Source organism: Hemicordylus capensis, chromosome 7, assembly GCF_027244095.1.
Source record: "Hemicordylus capensis ecotype Gifberg chromosome 7, rHemCap1.1.pri, whole genome shotgun sequence".
Classification (NCBI taxonomy): domain Eukaryota; kingdom Metazoa; phylum Chordata; class Lepidosauria; order Squamata; family Cordylidae; genus Hemicordylus; species Hemicordylus capensis.
Window position 1 is genome coordinate 12354214 of NC_069663.1, and position 12646 is coordinate 12366859.

The window sequence follows — 12646 nt, forward strand, 5'->3', positions numbered from 1 at the left end:
AACACACCTGGGCATTTCCGTGCAGAGTATCAGCTGTCTGGCACAACAAAATCAGCACCACTTAATTACAGGTTTGAGTTGGGTGTTACTATTTTAAGAAGCAAAACACTTGTTAAGAGATATAAAGGGAAAAATAAAGTATTTTTCTCTCTCAAGAGCCTTTGATTAAATTCATTGTGGTGGTGTGGATGGATTACTACAGAGAAGGAAAGCTCTCCAGGACAGGAAAAGATTGCATCAGCCTGAAAAGGGTTGAAACAATAGGTGGTCCCCTTGATCAAAACACAGGAGAGAGCAAAATCTGCTCCAGAGTCACCTGAATTCTGAGTCAAGAAAAAACAGTTTCTGCAATCTCCATATATTATGCAAATGAAGTAAGTTTACCTGTACTTGTCTGGTTTACAGAACATATACTGCTAAGTGAGAAGTAAGGAGAGGGAGAGATCTGTGCAGAGAACTGAAGGCCAACCTCCTGACCACGAAAGCCCTGATTGGCCATATCAAGTTTCTGAGATTTAGCCAGGCATTACCTGTGATGTTTTTGGTTAATCCATTCTTTAATCCAGGCCATCTTTTGAATGCAGCTTTAGTTACTTGTATTCCAGTCCTGGAGCAGAGCGAGGGCTAACAAAACAGCCAGCAGCAAGAGCACAGAAGGCAGACTGCACTTGCATCTCTGTATATGATATCTATTTCATTAAACTGTTAGGGTTAGGGTTAGAAACCTCTCATAAATGGCCATGCGGCTCAGTTTTTGAGAGGTGAGTTCCCAGCCTGGCCGGGAATGCCTCTCTCTGCCTTTGCAAGCAAGGAGAAGCCATCCTAGCCATGCTGGGAGCCCAGCACTCGGTGAATTTTACTTCAATACGGGGTGGTGGTGGTGTACCCATTTGCTATCATTGCCACACACCCTGCATCCAGTGGATGGACACAACACGCCTGCCTCTGGTGTAGAAGATGATGATGGATGCTGATTAACCAATTTTCAGAGCATAAGTTCTCAATTTTTCTTTTGAAAATTGAATAAAGAAGAAGAATAAGAAGACAGTTCTCTGTCCTCAAAGGGTTCAGACAGTCTAAAAAAGAAACACAAGGAATACACCAGCAATAGCCACTGGGGGGACTCTGTGCTGGGATTGCATAAGGTCAGTTGTTCTCCTTCTGCTAAATATAAGAGTATTGCCATTTTTAAAGGTGCTTATTTGCCCAGTGAGCAGGGGAAAGATGTCTGATGTTTGCCTTCCAGTCTAAACAAATTTCTGGGCACAATTCAAAGGGCTGGTGCTTACCTTTCAAGCCTTAAATGGCTTGGGATCTAGAGACAGTTATTGAAAGCTCTTTGAGGACTACAGGTTCTACTACATTGAGCACAATCACAGAATTGTAATATTTCTTTAATTATTAATGCTAAAGATAAGTATTACAAGCCTTACCTAACAAACATCATATATCTGTCAATACATTTAAATATGCATTTAACCAAAATACATATTTAACCAAAGACATTTACTGCTCTTATAAATAATTCATAATAAAATTAATAATGATAACAACAACAACAACCCATAATCCAAGCTGGAACAATAACAACACAAGAGCTCGGATATAAGATCAGTAGACCTGTAAAAAAAGAAAGCATGTAAAAAAAGAAAGCAGTACATCACCTAAATGGAAGATTAGTTAGAAAATAAAATCTCCAGGCTCAGATCAGATGATAGTAAATTGAAAGATATGAAAGACAAGAAGCTGAAGAATGAAAACACCAAACAGTATCTGATCCAAAAATACCACCTAGATTCAAGGAAAATTAGAGAAGTCCTGGAAATAATAAAGCAGCAAATAACAGCAGTGTCAAAGAAGATTAGCAGATACAAAGCTAGAATTACACAACACAGGCAGTATCTCCAGTTCCAGTCAAATCAGAGATGTTTCTACCAAAGCATAGAAGGAGAAACTGCAAGAAACTTAGAAACACCAAATAAAGAAGAAACAGTGCAATTCTGGGGGAAATTATGGGACAATCCAATAGATTATAATAAGAAAGCAGGCTAGGTGAAAGAGGTCGGAAAATGTAACCAACAAATGCAAGATCTAATAATAACACCAGAATTAATAAGTGAAAGAGCAAATAAAATTAAAATTTGGACTGCACCAGGAGACGATGAACTGCATGGCTTTTGGCTTAAACACCTAACAAGCCTTCATAAACAACTACCAAAACAGTTCAATCACATTTTGCAAGGAGGTGATATTGAACAATGGCTAACTACTGGGAAAACTCATCTCATCATGAAAGACCCAGCAAAAGGTGCAGTTCCAAGTAATTATAGACCAATCACCTGCCTGCCAGCCATGTTCAAATTATTAACTGGAACTAACAAACAGCTTCCAGTTGAACAGAAAGGAAATTGCCCGAACACCAGAGGCACAAAAGACCAGCTGCTGATTGACAAAATGGTTTTAGAAAATTGCAAGAGAAGAAAAACAAATCTAAGTGTTGCATGGATTGACTACAAGAAAGCCTTCAACTCATTGCCCCACACATGGATACTAAAATGTTTAGAAACAACTTGTGTCAGGAAAAACATTCAGATATTTATTTATTTTTTAAAAGCAATGAGCATGTGGAGTACACAGTTAACAATCAATAGCGAGACACTTGGACAGGTTAGCATTAGAAGAGGTATTTTCCAAGGGGATTCACTATCCCCTCTGTTGTTTGTAATCGCCATGACTCCACTTTCACAAATACTAAACAAAACAGGCCTCGGATACTAAACATCTAAAACATCAAGTAAAATCAACCATCTGCTGTACATGGACGATCTGAATTTGAATGGAAAGTCCCTGTCAGAAATTGAATCACTGCTAAACACTGTCTGTATATTCAGTAGCAATATAGTAATGGAGTTTGGAATAGAGAAGTGTGCTGCATTAATAATGAACATAGGAAAAATAACAAAAACAGAAGGAACAGAACTGCCCAATGGAAGCAACATCAAGAACTTGGAAGAGAAAAAACATTACAAATACTTGGGCATTCTCCAGGCTGATAACATCACACACACTGAAGTTAAAAGAAAAATGGGAAGTGAATACATCAGGAGAGTTAGAAAAATCCTCAAGTCCAAACTCAATGGCGGGAACACCATACAAGCCATAAACACCTGGGCTATACCTGTTATCAGATACACTGCAGGAATAATAGACTAGACCCAGGCAGAGCTAGAGACGCTAGATTGTAAGACCAGGAAAATAATGACCATCAATCATGCTCTGGACCCCCGCAGCGATATAGATAGGCTATACCTCCCTCATAGCTCAGGTGAAAGAGGGATGCTGCAAGTCAGTAGAGGAGGAGTAAACAGTAGAGGAGGAGAAAAGAGACCTTGAAGAATATATCAAGGACAGTGAAGAAGATGCACTTCAAATGGTCAATAATGCGAAACTATTCAACACCAATGAAACAAAGCAGGCCTACAAGAAAGAAGTCAAGAACCGAGCAGAAAAATGGAGAAATAAGCCCCTGCATGGTCAATATTTGCACAATATAAGTGGAAAATCAGACATCAGCAAGACCTGGCAATGGCTTAAGAATGGCAACTTGAAGAAAGAAACAGAGGGTTTAATACTGGCTGCACAAGAACAGGCACTAAGAACAAATGCAATAAGAGCAAAAGTTGAAAAATCAACAACAAACAGCAAGTGCTGCCTTTGTAAAGAAGCAGATGAAACAGTGGACCACCTCATCAGCTGTTGTAAAAAGATAGCACAGACTGACTACAAACAAAGGCATGACAAGGTAGCAGGGATGATACACTGGAACATCTTGAAAAAATACAAGCTACCTGTAGTCAAAGATTGGTGGGACCATAAAATTGAAAAAGTTGTAGAAAATGAAGATGCAAAAATATGATGGGACTTCTGACTACAAACAGACAAACATCTGCCACACAATACACCAGATATAACTGTAGTCGAGAAGAAAGAAAAACAAGTTAAAATAATCAACATAGCAATACCAGGGGATAGCAGAACAGAAAAAAAAGAAATAGATAAAAATACAAAATACAAAGATCTACAAATTGAAATTGAAAGGCTGTTGCAGAAGAAGACCAAAATAATCCCAGTGGTAATTGGCGCCCTAGGTGCAATTCCAAAACAACTTGAAGAGCACCTCAACACCATAGGGGCCACAGAAATCACCATCAGCCAATTACAAAAAAGCAACTTTACTGGGAACAGCCTATATTCTGCGACGATATCTATAACAACAGCAACAACATTGACAATAAAATTCTGGCATCCCAGGTCCTTGGGAAGGACTCTATGTCTGGATAAAACAAGCCAGTCAATAACACCTGTCTGACTGTGTGAAGAAGAAGAAGAAGAAGAAGAAGAAGAAGAAGAAGAAGAAGAAGAAGAAGAAGAAGAAGAGCTTTATTTGTTAGCCACCCCATAACAAATTGTTCTTTGGGTGGCTCACAACAGAGGGTTAAAACATCAAACAAAAACAGATAATACATGAAATCACAGTGGACCAAAAGGGAGGGAAATACAAAATACAAAGCAAAAGAATTTTAAAACTTTTTTTAAAATCAGTTTTCAAAATAAAATTTGAAAATCAACATTTAAAAGGCACGAATGAACCAAAGACTTGAGCTGCTCCTGCTTCAATGTCAATCATTCTATCTTCTCCTCCCATGTGAGCTTGCCCAGACGCCACCGTGATCTCCAGAGACCTCCCCACTCCCCGAGGCTCCCACCTTCTGAAATTAGACAGGTGGTGACCACAGAGGGCTCCCTTAGACTCAGATTCCTAGCTTTCCCAGATTCAGTCCCCAGCTTTGGAACAAGGTAGGAGGAAAGCAGCCCACGCTGGTTGGAGGATACAGTGGGAGAGAGTTCCCAGTCTATTATGGGGCAAAACTCTCACCCTTGAGAGATGAAAAGAAGCTGCTGTTAATTTGGAAGTCCAGCCTGCAACCATTTCTGTTTGGGAATTAACACTGAGGATAGCAATGCATATTCAAGAGAGGGCAGCTGATGAGACTAGCTGTTTATTGGGAGCTAAAGTGCAATGAGCAAAGAAGATTTTTTTTTGACTGCAGAATGTGCAGGCCCTTTGAGCCTACACAGGCCCTTACCTCACTGTGCAGTACTTCAGGGGTGCAATCTAAGAGGGAGAGAGAGAGACTAACTGACAGTGCTATATTCTTTTTAGGTACCCCCTAAGAACTGGTGCCCTAGGCAACCACCTAGATGTGCCTAGCGGACAAGCCAGCCCTGCATACAACCATGTTTCCTTGGATAATCAACCAAACAGCCAATGAAACAAGGAGAGAAAGAATAACTGGCAGTGCTATATTCTGGCACTGTTTAGGTGCCCCTTAAGAACTGGTGCCCTAGACCACCTAGGTCTTCTTAGTGCATGGTTTGGACCTCAGCTGTATAGCCCTACCAGGATCCTGCCCATAGTCCTTCAGCGGTTCCTGCACTGTCACAAATGCTCACATTCTGTTTCTCCAGCTTGCTTCGGCATGAAGGCTCTTCCCTCCCATTCCTGTCTGGCAACAATCCAGACGGCTTCTGCATCACTGGAGTCCCAAGTTCCGCGCTCTCCCCCTCCCCCGCTTTTTTGCACACATAGCATGTCAGGGCACACAGCTGCCTGAGCATGTGTTCAGCATGACTGGATTTTCCCTTTCTATAAGCAACTCCAAGAGCAGCTTACAATCCCAGTGGAGGCAAAGAGTAACAAAAGCAAATGCACTAATGGTAGCTTTGACCCCTCAAGGCACAACGACAGGCAATCTAAAAGGGAAAGCAAGCAAGCTAGTAGGAGCCATGAGTGCCCTGGTGGTCTTCCAAGAGGAGAGCTGGCCCTGTGGTAGTGAGCATGAGTTGTCTCCTTTGCTAAGCAGAGTCTGCCTTTGTTTGCATTTGGAAGGGAGACTACATGTGAGCACTGTAAATATTTATTTATGCAAGCACTGTAGTCTCCCTTAGAGGATGGGGCTGTAGCTTGGTGGAAGAGTATCTTCTTGCATGCAGAAGGTCTCAGGTTCACTCCCTGGCAGCATCTCCAGCTAGGGTTGGGAGAGACTCCTGCCTGAAACTGGAGAGCTGCTGCCAGTCAGTGTAGACAGTTCTAAGCTAGATGGACCAAGGGTCTGACTAAGTAGGAGGTAGCTTCCTATATTCATTGGGAACATCCACAGCTCAGTGACAGAGCATCTGCAGAAGGTCCCAGGTTCACTCCTAGCAGCATCTCTAGGTAGGTCTGGGAGATGCTCCTACCTGAAAAGTTAGAGAGCGCCTGCCAAATCTTGTAGACAGCTCTGAGCTAGATGAACCAATGGTCTGACTCAGTGCAAGGCAGCTTCTTATGTCCCTATGTTCCAATTAACATGAGTCCCATTCACTGTTCCCTCTAGCAGAGATTCCCAGATGTTGTTGACTACAACTCCCAGCATCCCCAAGTGCAATTGCCTTTGACTGGGGATTCTGGGAGTTGTAGTCAACAACATCGGGGAATCCTTGTTCGAGGGAACAGTGGTCCCCTTCTGTTACATAAGTTGCCCCTGGTGTTCAAGCAGCCCTAGTGATGCAGGAAGTGTATGAGCTGCTGCTGTCGCCCAAAGCCTTCGCTCCAGCCTCAGCCTTTAATAATAATAATAATAATAATAATAATAATAATAATAATAATAATAAATATTTCTATACTGCCCTTCCAAAAATGGCTCAGGGAGGTTTACAACGAGAAATAACAAATAAGATGGCTCCCTGTCCCCAAAGGGCTCACATTCTAAAAAGAAACATAAGACACACACCAGCAACAGTCACTGGAGGTACTGTGCTGGGGGTGGATAGGGCCAGTTACTCTCCCCCTGCTAAATAAAAGAGAATCACCATGGTAAAAGGTACCTCTTTGCCCACTTAGCAGGGGTTAGGCAAGCAACACAAATGAGCTTGTACTTACAGGCGGGCTGTTGTCTCTGGTGGGTCTTGACCATGAACTGCTGCACTCGCACAGGCGATGTGAACCCTACTCACTCAGACACATCAGTTGCCCCGCCATGTCCGGAGGAAGGAGCTGAAAAGCAGCCCGGCAAGGCACCAAGAAGGTCAAGGACACCCCAAATGGGAGCAGTCTCTACTCTGCTGCTGAGAGAGGGGAGAAGCATACAAGTCAGGTCTGGGAGATACAGATGGAGAGTCGCTGGATCCTCCAGAGTCGGGCTGATGCCTGCACAGTGCATTGTGGTGCTGCCACAGGTTTCTGCATGGGAGCTGGCATTGCACAGAATGGCTGACGTCCTAAAAAAGTGCTGGCAAAAAGCTGTGGCACTAGCTACTTGCACTAAGCGTGGAACTTAGGAGCTCAGGAAGCCTTATGCGGAATCAGACCATTGGTCGATCTGGCTCAGTATTGTCTACACTGATTGGCAGTGGCTCTTGAAGATTTCAGGCAGAGTTCCCCCAGCCCTATTATGTATGTATGTATGTATGTATGTATGTATGTATGTGTGTGTGTGTATTGGTTTATTTCGGCCCAAGGCCAGCATATCAGCCCTATTATGAGATTCCAGGGATTGCAACTGGGATTTTCTGCATGCTACGGTGCCATCCCTAAATTAGGAACATTGGAAGCTACCTTATACTAAGTCAGACCACAGGTCCATCTACCTCAGTATTGTCTGCACTGACTGGCAGCAGCTCTCCAAGGTTTCAGGCTGAGTGTCTTCCAGTCCAACCTGGAGATGCTGCCAGGGATTGAACCCGGGGTCTTCTGCGTGCAAGCATGCAGATGCTCTTCCACTGAGCTATGTCCCCATCCCCTGAGGGGAATATCTCTTACAGGGCTCACACATGTAGTCTCCCATTCTGATGTGAACCAGGGCAGACCCTGCTTAGCAAAGGGGACAATTCATGCTTGCTACCACAAGACCAGCAACAAGTCATGATATATTCCTCTGTAATTACTATAAAATCACTACAACAACTAAAAGAATGAATATAAACATTGTAGAGGCTCCAAATCCTTTGTATACTGTTCATAAAGTCCAGAATTTCATTTAAATTTTAAAAAAAACTAGTCCTAATGCATAATCAGATGGTCTGATTACGGAAGAATATTCAGCACTGTGGACAGCTCCCCTCTCTAGCACTCTTGCAGTGTAACATATCTCTAGTCTTCAGTACTGATCCAGGACTTTTTGTCACCATCAGCCTTCTAAGCAGACCTGCTGGTGACACCTACCCACAGGATCAAGTGTACATGCCTTGCGCTCTTTCAAGGCCAAATAATATCTATTATGCATATGGGTGCACTCCAGATATCACCCTGCACTACTTCAAAGGGCATTCCTTCCACTGCTTGCCCGCCTGCTCTGTTGGGATCTAATTACACATGTATGGCTTGCAGTTGGCTATTATATAATGGGTGCTGCTTGATATTCTGCTGGCAAAGGCACCAGCCAGAGAAAGGGGAGAGGCATGCATTGCATTTGCTTCTGTGGTATGGCTGCTGGTTTAAAATAAAGAACGCCAGAGATAGATGATGCATCACAAACTCAATTAAGACATTCTATTTTGAAAAATCTCCCCCATACCCAGAGAAAAGTTTGGGAAATGAGTGACTTTGTTCACTCCACCTACGCTGAAGAATTTGTTTCCATTCAGTTCTGCTTTCATCATAAGGAAAAGCAGCCTAGCCCAGCAGTTAGTGTTAGGCTAGGGTTGGGAAAATGCAGATCCAAGTCATAAAGGCAAGAGGGAACATGGCAGAAGTGTATAACATTATGCATGGCCTGGATAAAGTGAAGAGAGAGATGTTTTTCTCTCTGTCTCATAATATTAGAACCCCGGGGTCATCTGATGAAGCTAAATGCTGGGAGATTCAAGGGAGGAAGTAGGAAGTACTTTACACAATGTGTAGTTAAACTATGGAATTCGCTGCCACCAGATGTGGCAATCTAGACAGGTTTAAAAGGGGATTAGACAAATTCACAGAGGATAGGGCCATCAATGGCCACTAGCCTTGGAAGGTATATGCTTGCATCTAAATCAGAAGGGCCATGCTCCTGAACACCAGGGACTAGGGAGCACCAAGAGAGGGGCGGTTACCCTCTTTGGCTTGCCTCTTTGGCTTCCCAGATGTACCTGGTTGGCCACGGTGTCAGGTAGGATGCTGGACTGGATGGGCCTTGGCCTCATCCAGCAGGGCTTTTCTTATGTTCTTACAAACCTCACTAGATATCCTGAGAGGGTTATCTGTCAGCTTGGCCTACTTTAGAGGGTTGTTGTAGGAGTCTAATTTATTCATTTATTTTATATACCACCTGACTCCAAAGGCTCTAGATGTGGGACAGGGATAACCTAAATAAAATATAATAAAATAAAGTAAAATCATCATCATTGTCGTCTTTGTTAGCCACCCCATAACAAATTGTTTTCTGGGAGGCTCAAAACACAGCATTAAAATGCATAACACACATGAAATCACAACACATTTCTAAAAATACAAAATACAGTAGAGAACAATTAAAAAAAACTTTTTGTAAAGTCATTTCTAAAAATCAAACTTCAAAGGTCTGAGTGAACAGAAAGGTCTTTAAAGGGGTGTGCTAGGTACTTAAAAGATCTGGGCCTCCCCCCCCCTCCGCTGATAATTAAACTCATTAAACTAGATGGACCAAGGGTCATACCAATCAGTAAAAGGCAGAGTCATAGGTCACCAGGAAACTGCACAAGCCTTCATGAAAAGAACATGGGAGCAACTAGGCCTGTGCAGGGAAACCTCCCAGTGGCTTAGGGCTTGACTTGGGAATTGGGAAGGATTTTCCAACAATTTATATTTATATTTTCTGTCTCAGGTATTACCAGCTCTTCCCATAAGACTATACCAGCCCCATGAGGACTGAATGTCACTAAGGCCTTGTGTTACACATGTATCCAGGATTGCTTTTTCACCATCCTTTTTCTCTTTCTGTGTTAGCCAGAGAGAGACCCTCAAAAGGAAGAGTCAAGCCAGCAAATGCCTCCCTTCTAGCTGCACGAATGATGTAATGCAACTGATTACGGGGGATGCAACTCTAGCAAATGGCCCGGAGCCAGTGTTGATAAATGGACAGCGATTACAGCACCACAACCAGCCAGGGTGACTTCTTTCCCAATTACTCAGACATAACATGTTGTTGTTTTAAGAGGCCTCCAAAGGAATCAAAAGGGCTGGAATAAAAGTGGTATTTGAGCCAAATCCTATGGAGATTGGTGGAGAAAAATCCTTATGAAGCTGGAGGTGTTGGCAGAGATGTATCTCCAACTGAACAAGGCAGGGCAAGTGTCCATGGGTCCTGGAGGGAGCCCCACCAGCTGGGTGACAGCTGATTTTGCTGTCCTTCTTGTGCCTCTCTGAAGATGGGGTGGGGCAGGGGCCTACGCCTACCTTCACTTTAGGTCCTGGGGCCAGGGACGTAGCTAGGAGAGAGGGGGCCCGTATCCACCTTTGGGGAGATAATGAAGAAAATAGAGTGGGGTGGATCTGGGGGCCCGGGTTCTTTGAACCCCTCCACTCAGTTATAGCTACACCCCTGCCCAGGGCCCACTCCAATCTTGCTATGCCCTCAGGTGTCAAAGCAGACTCATGAGGCCATTTTTTATTTCCACAAGCCCTTTATGAGCTCTTTGAGTGTGCAGGGCAAGTGGGAAGGGCCCCTTTCCCCCCCGGTCAGCTTGGCCACGGCTGCAGGGGACTCAAAGTGCAGGCTACCTGTGGCATAATGGCCTGGCACCATGTCGGCAGGACGGATGCTCACAGGGGTTCTCCAGTGTGGGTCCCCAGATGTGGAATGTGGGGTTAGGGGAGTTGAAGTCCAACATTATCTGAGGATATTTGAGAACCCCTGGATTCGCAGGAATCAAAGCAGAGCCAAAACCCCAGTCTGAGCCATAGGGCTCTGAAACAAAAGGGCATCTGTTGATCCCTGTGATAAGAGCACTAGAACCCCTGCTAATGGCCTTTATGGCGATAACCCCCCCCCCACACACACACAAAACAAAGAGACATCTTTGGAAGGGGGGGCTCTCTTACATGTATCAGTGGATAAAGAGCCACAGTCCCTATCTAGCCCACCACAATGTCCCTCCCAGTCATGGGTGTCTGTGGGACTTTTCTGGGGAGCCAATACCCCCCCCCCGGAGTATGCCCCATTGAATTCAATGGAGACTGGTTCAAGGGGGGGGCTGCCCTCTCCCCCCCCCTCCTCTGGATACCCATGCTCCCTGTGTCTGGTGCTGGCATTCTCTTGTATTCCTCCTTAGTGTGAACACCTTTGGGATAAAGTTCCAGTTTGCCAATATCCTTGTGAACCCAGGAAGCTGCCATATACTGAATCAGACCCTTGTTCCGGTATTGTCCACAGAGAACTGGCAGTGGCTTCTCCAAGGATATAGGCAGGAGTCTCTATCTGGAGATGCTGCCAGGGTGGGAAGGGAATTTGGAACGTTCTGTATGCAAGCGGGTAGGTGCCCTTCCCAAAGTGGCCTCACTCATCCCCGGAGGAGAATGGCTTGCGGTGCTCACATGTGGTTTCCCATTCAAATGCAAACCAGGGCAGACCCTGCTTAGCAAAGGGGACAAGCCGGGCTTGCTATCACAAGACCAGCTCTCCTCCCATCTTCCGTACTGAGCACAGTATTCCGAGCAAGGTCCAAACAGAAGAGTGTAGGGGATGGGGATGATGGGTGCTGTAGTCCAGCAACATCTGGGGACTGGGGACCCCTGCTGGCATAACAACTAGAGATTTATTATGGCATGAAGGTTGCATAAACGAGTCTGACTCTGCTTCATCACGCGCCTTGACGAAACAGATGAGGGGTCTCCCCTGTTTTTCAAGCCGGGGCAACCCTGAGTGGCCCACGGGGTGCCCACTGGAGGGCATGCTTTGCCTTCCTGGCGATCGGTTTCTGCTGGTAGACAGCGAATAAGCAGAACTGAAAAGCAATCTGGGTTGCCTTGCTACGTTACAAAGGACTAAAATAGGTCCTTCGTTAAACTGTTAGTGTTGTTAATGTGTGTGTGTGTTTCGAGGGGGCGGCGTGAAACTCCTCAGATGCATAGTGGGGGGTTGCAGCCGCCCTGCTTGGGGGGGGGGGACTCCGGAGGTCCCCTAAGGACTCGTTGGGTCTCCTTGTTATCCCACCACCGTCATGGGGTCGCCTCTGCTGCCGGCCTCTCCGAAGGCAGACTAGCCTCGCACTCTCCCAGCGCGCCCTTGACGCAAGATGCGCCCCTGTTGGGGAATCCGCGCGTGCGGCAGCAGCTCCTTCCCGCCTCCATCCCCTTCTCCGCAGAGGACTTTGGAAGGACAGGGGTGGGGTGGGGGGGGGGCAACAGGAGGACGGAGGGGGACGGAGGAGGCACCACCTGGGGGGGGGCGGGGCGGTTACACATCAAAAGCTTCAGCGGCGCTCGCGATGCCATTTTTGCCGGCCTCCTCCTTTTTTTATGAATGGAATTCTCCAGTCGGGGCCCGATTACTATGCAGCACTGCGCGCGCGCGCTTGTCCCGGGCCGCCAGGTGATTGGCTGCCGCCGCCCATTGACGTCACCCAGGAGAACGGCGGGCGGAGAGTGGGGTCG

General features: G+C 45.4%; 1 protein-coding gene across 1 annotated transcript in view; it reads right to left on the reverse strand.

Moving 5' to 3' along the window:
• CD164L2 (CD164 molecule like 2) overlaps positions 1–7031 on the reverse strand; it is a 71167-nt gene extending 64136 nt beyond the window's left edge. Inside the window, exon 1 of the mRNA XM_053267933.1 lies at positions 6983–7031. Coding sequence (XP_053123908.1) covers positions 6983–7016 — 34 coding nt within the window. The 5' untranslated portion in view covers positions 7017–7031. The remainder of the gene's footprint in view (positions 1–6982) is intronic.
• Between the last annotated feature and the right edge of the window lie 5615 nt (positions 7032–12646).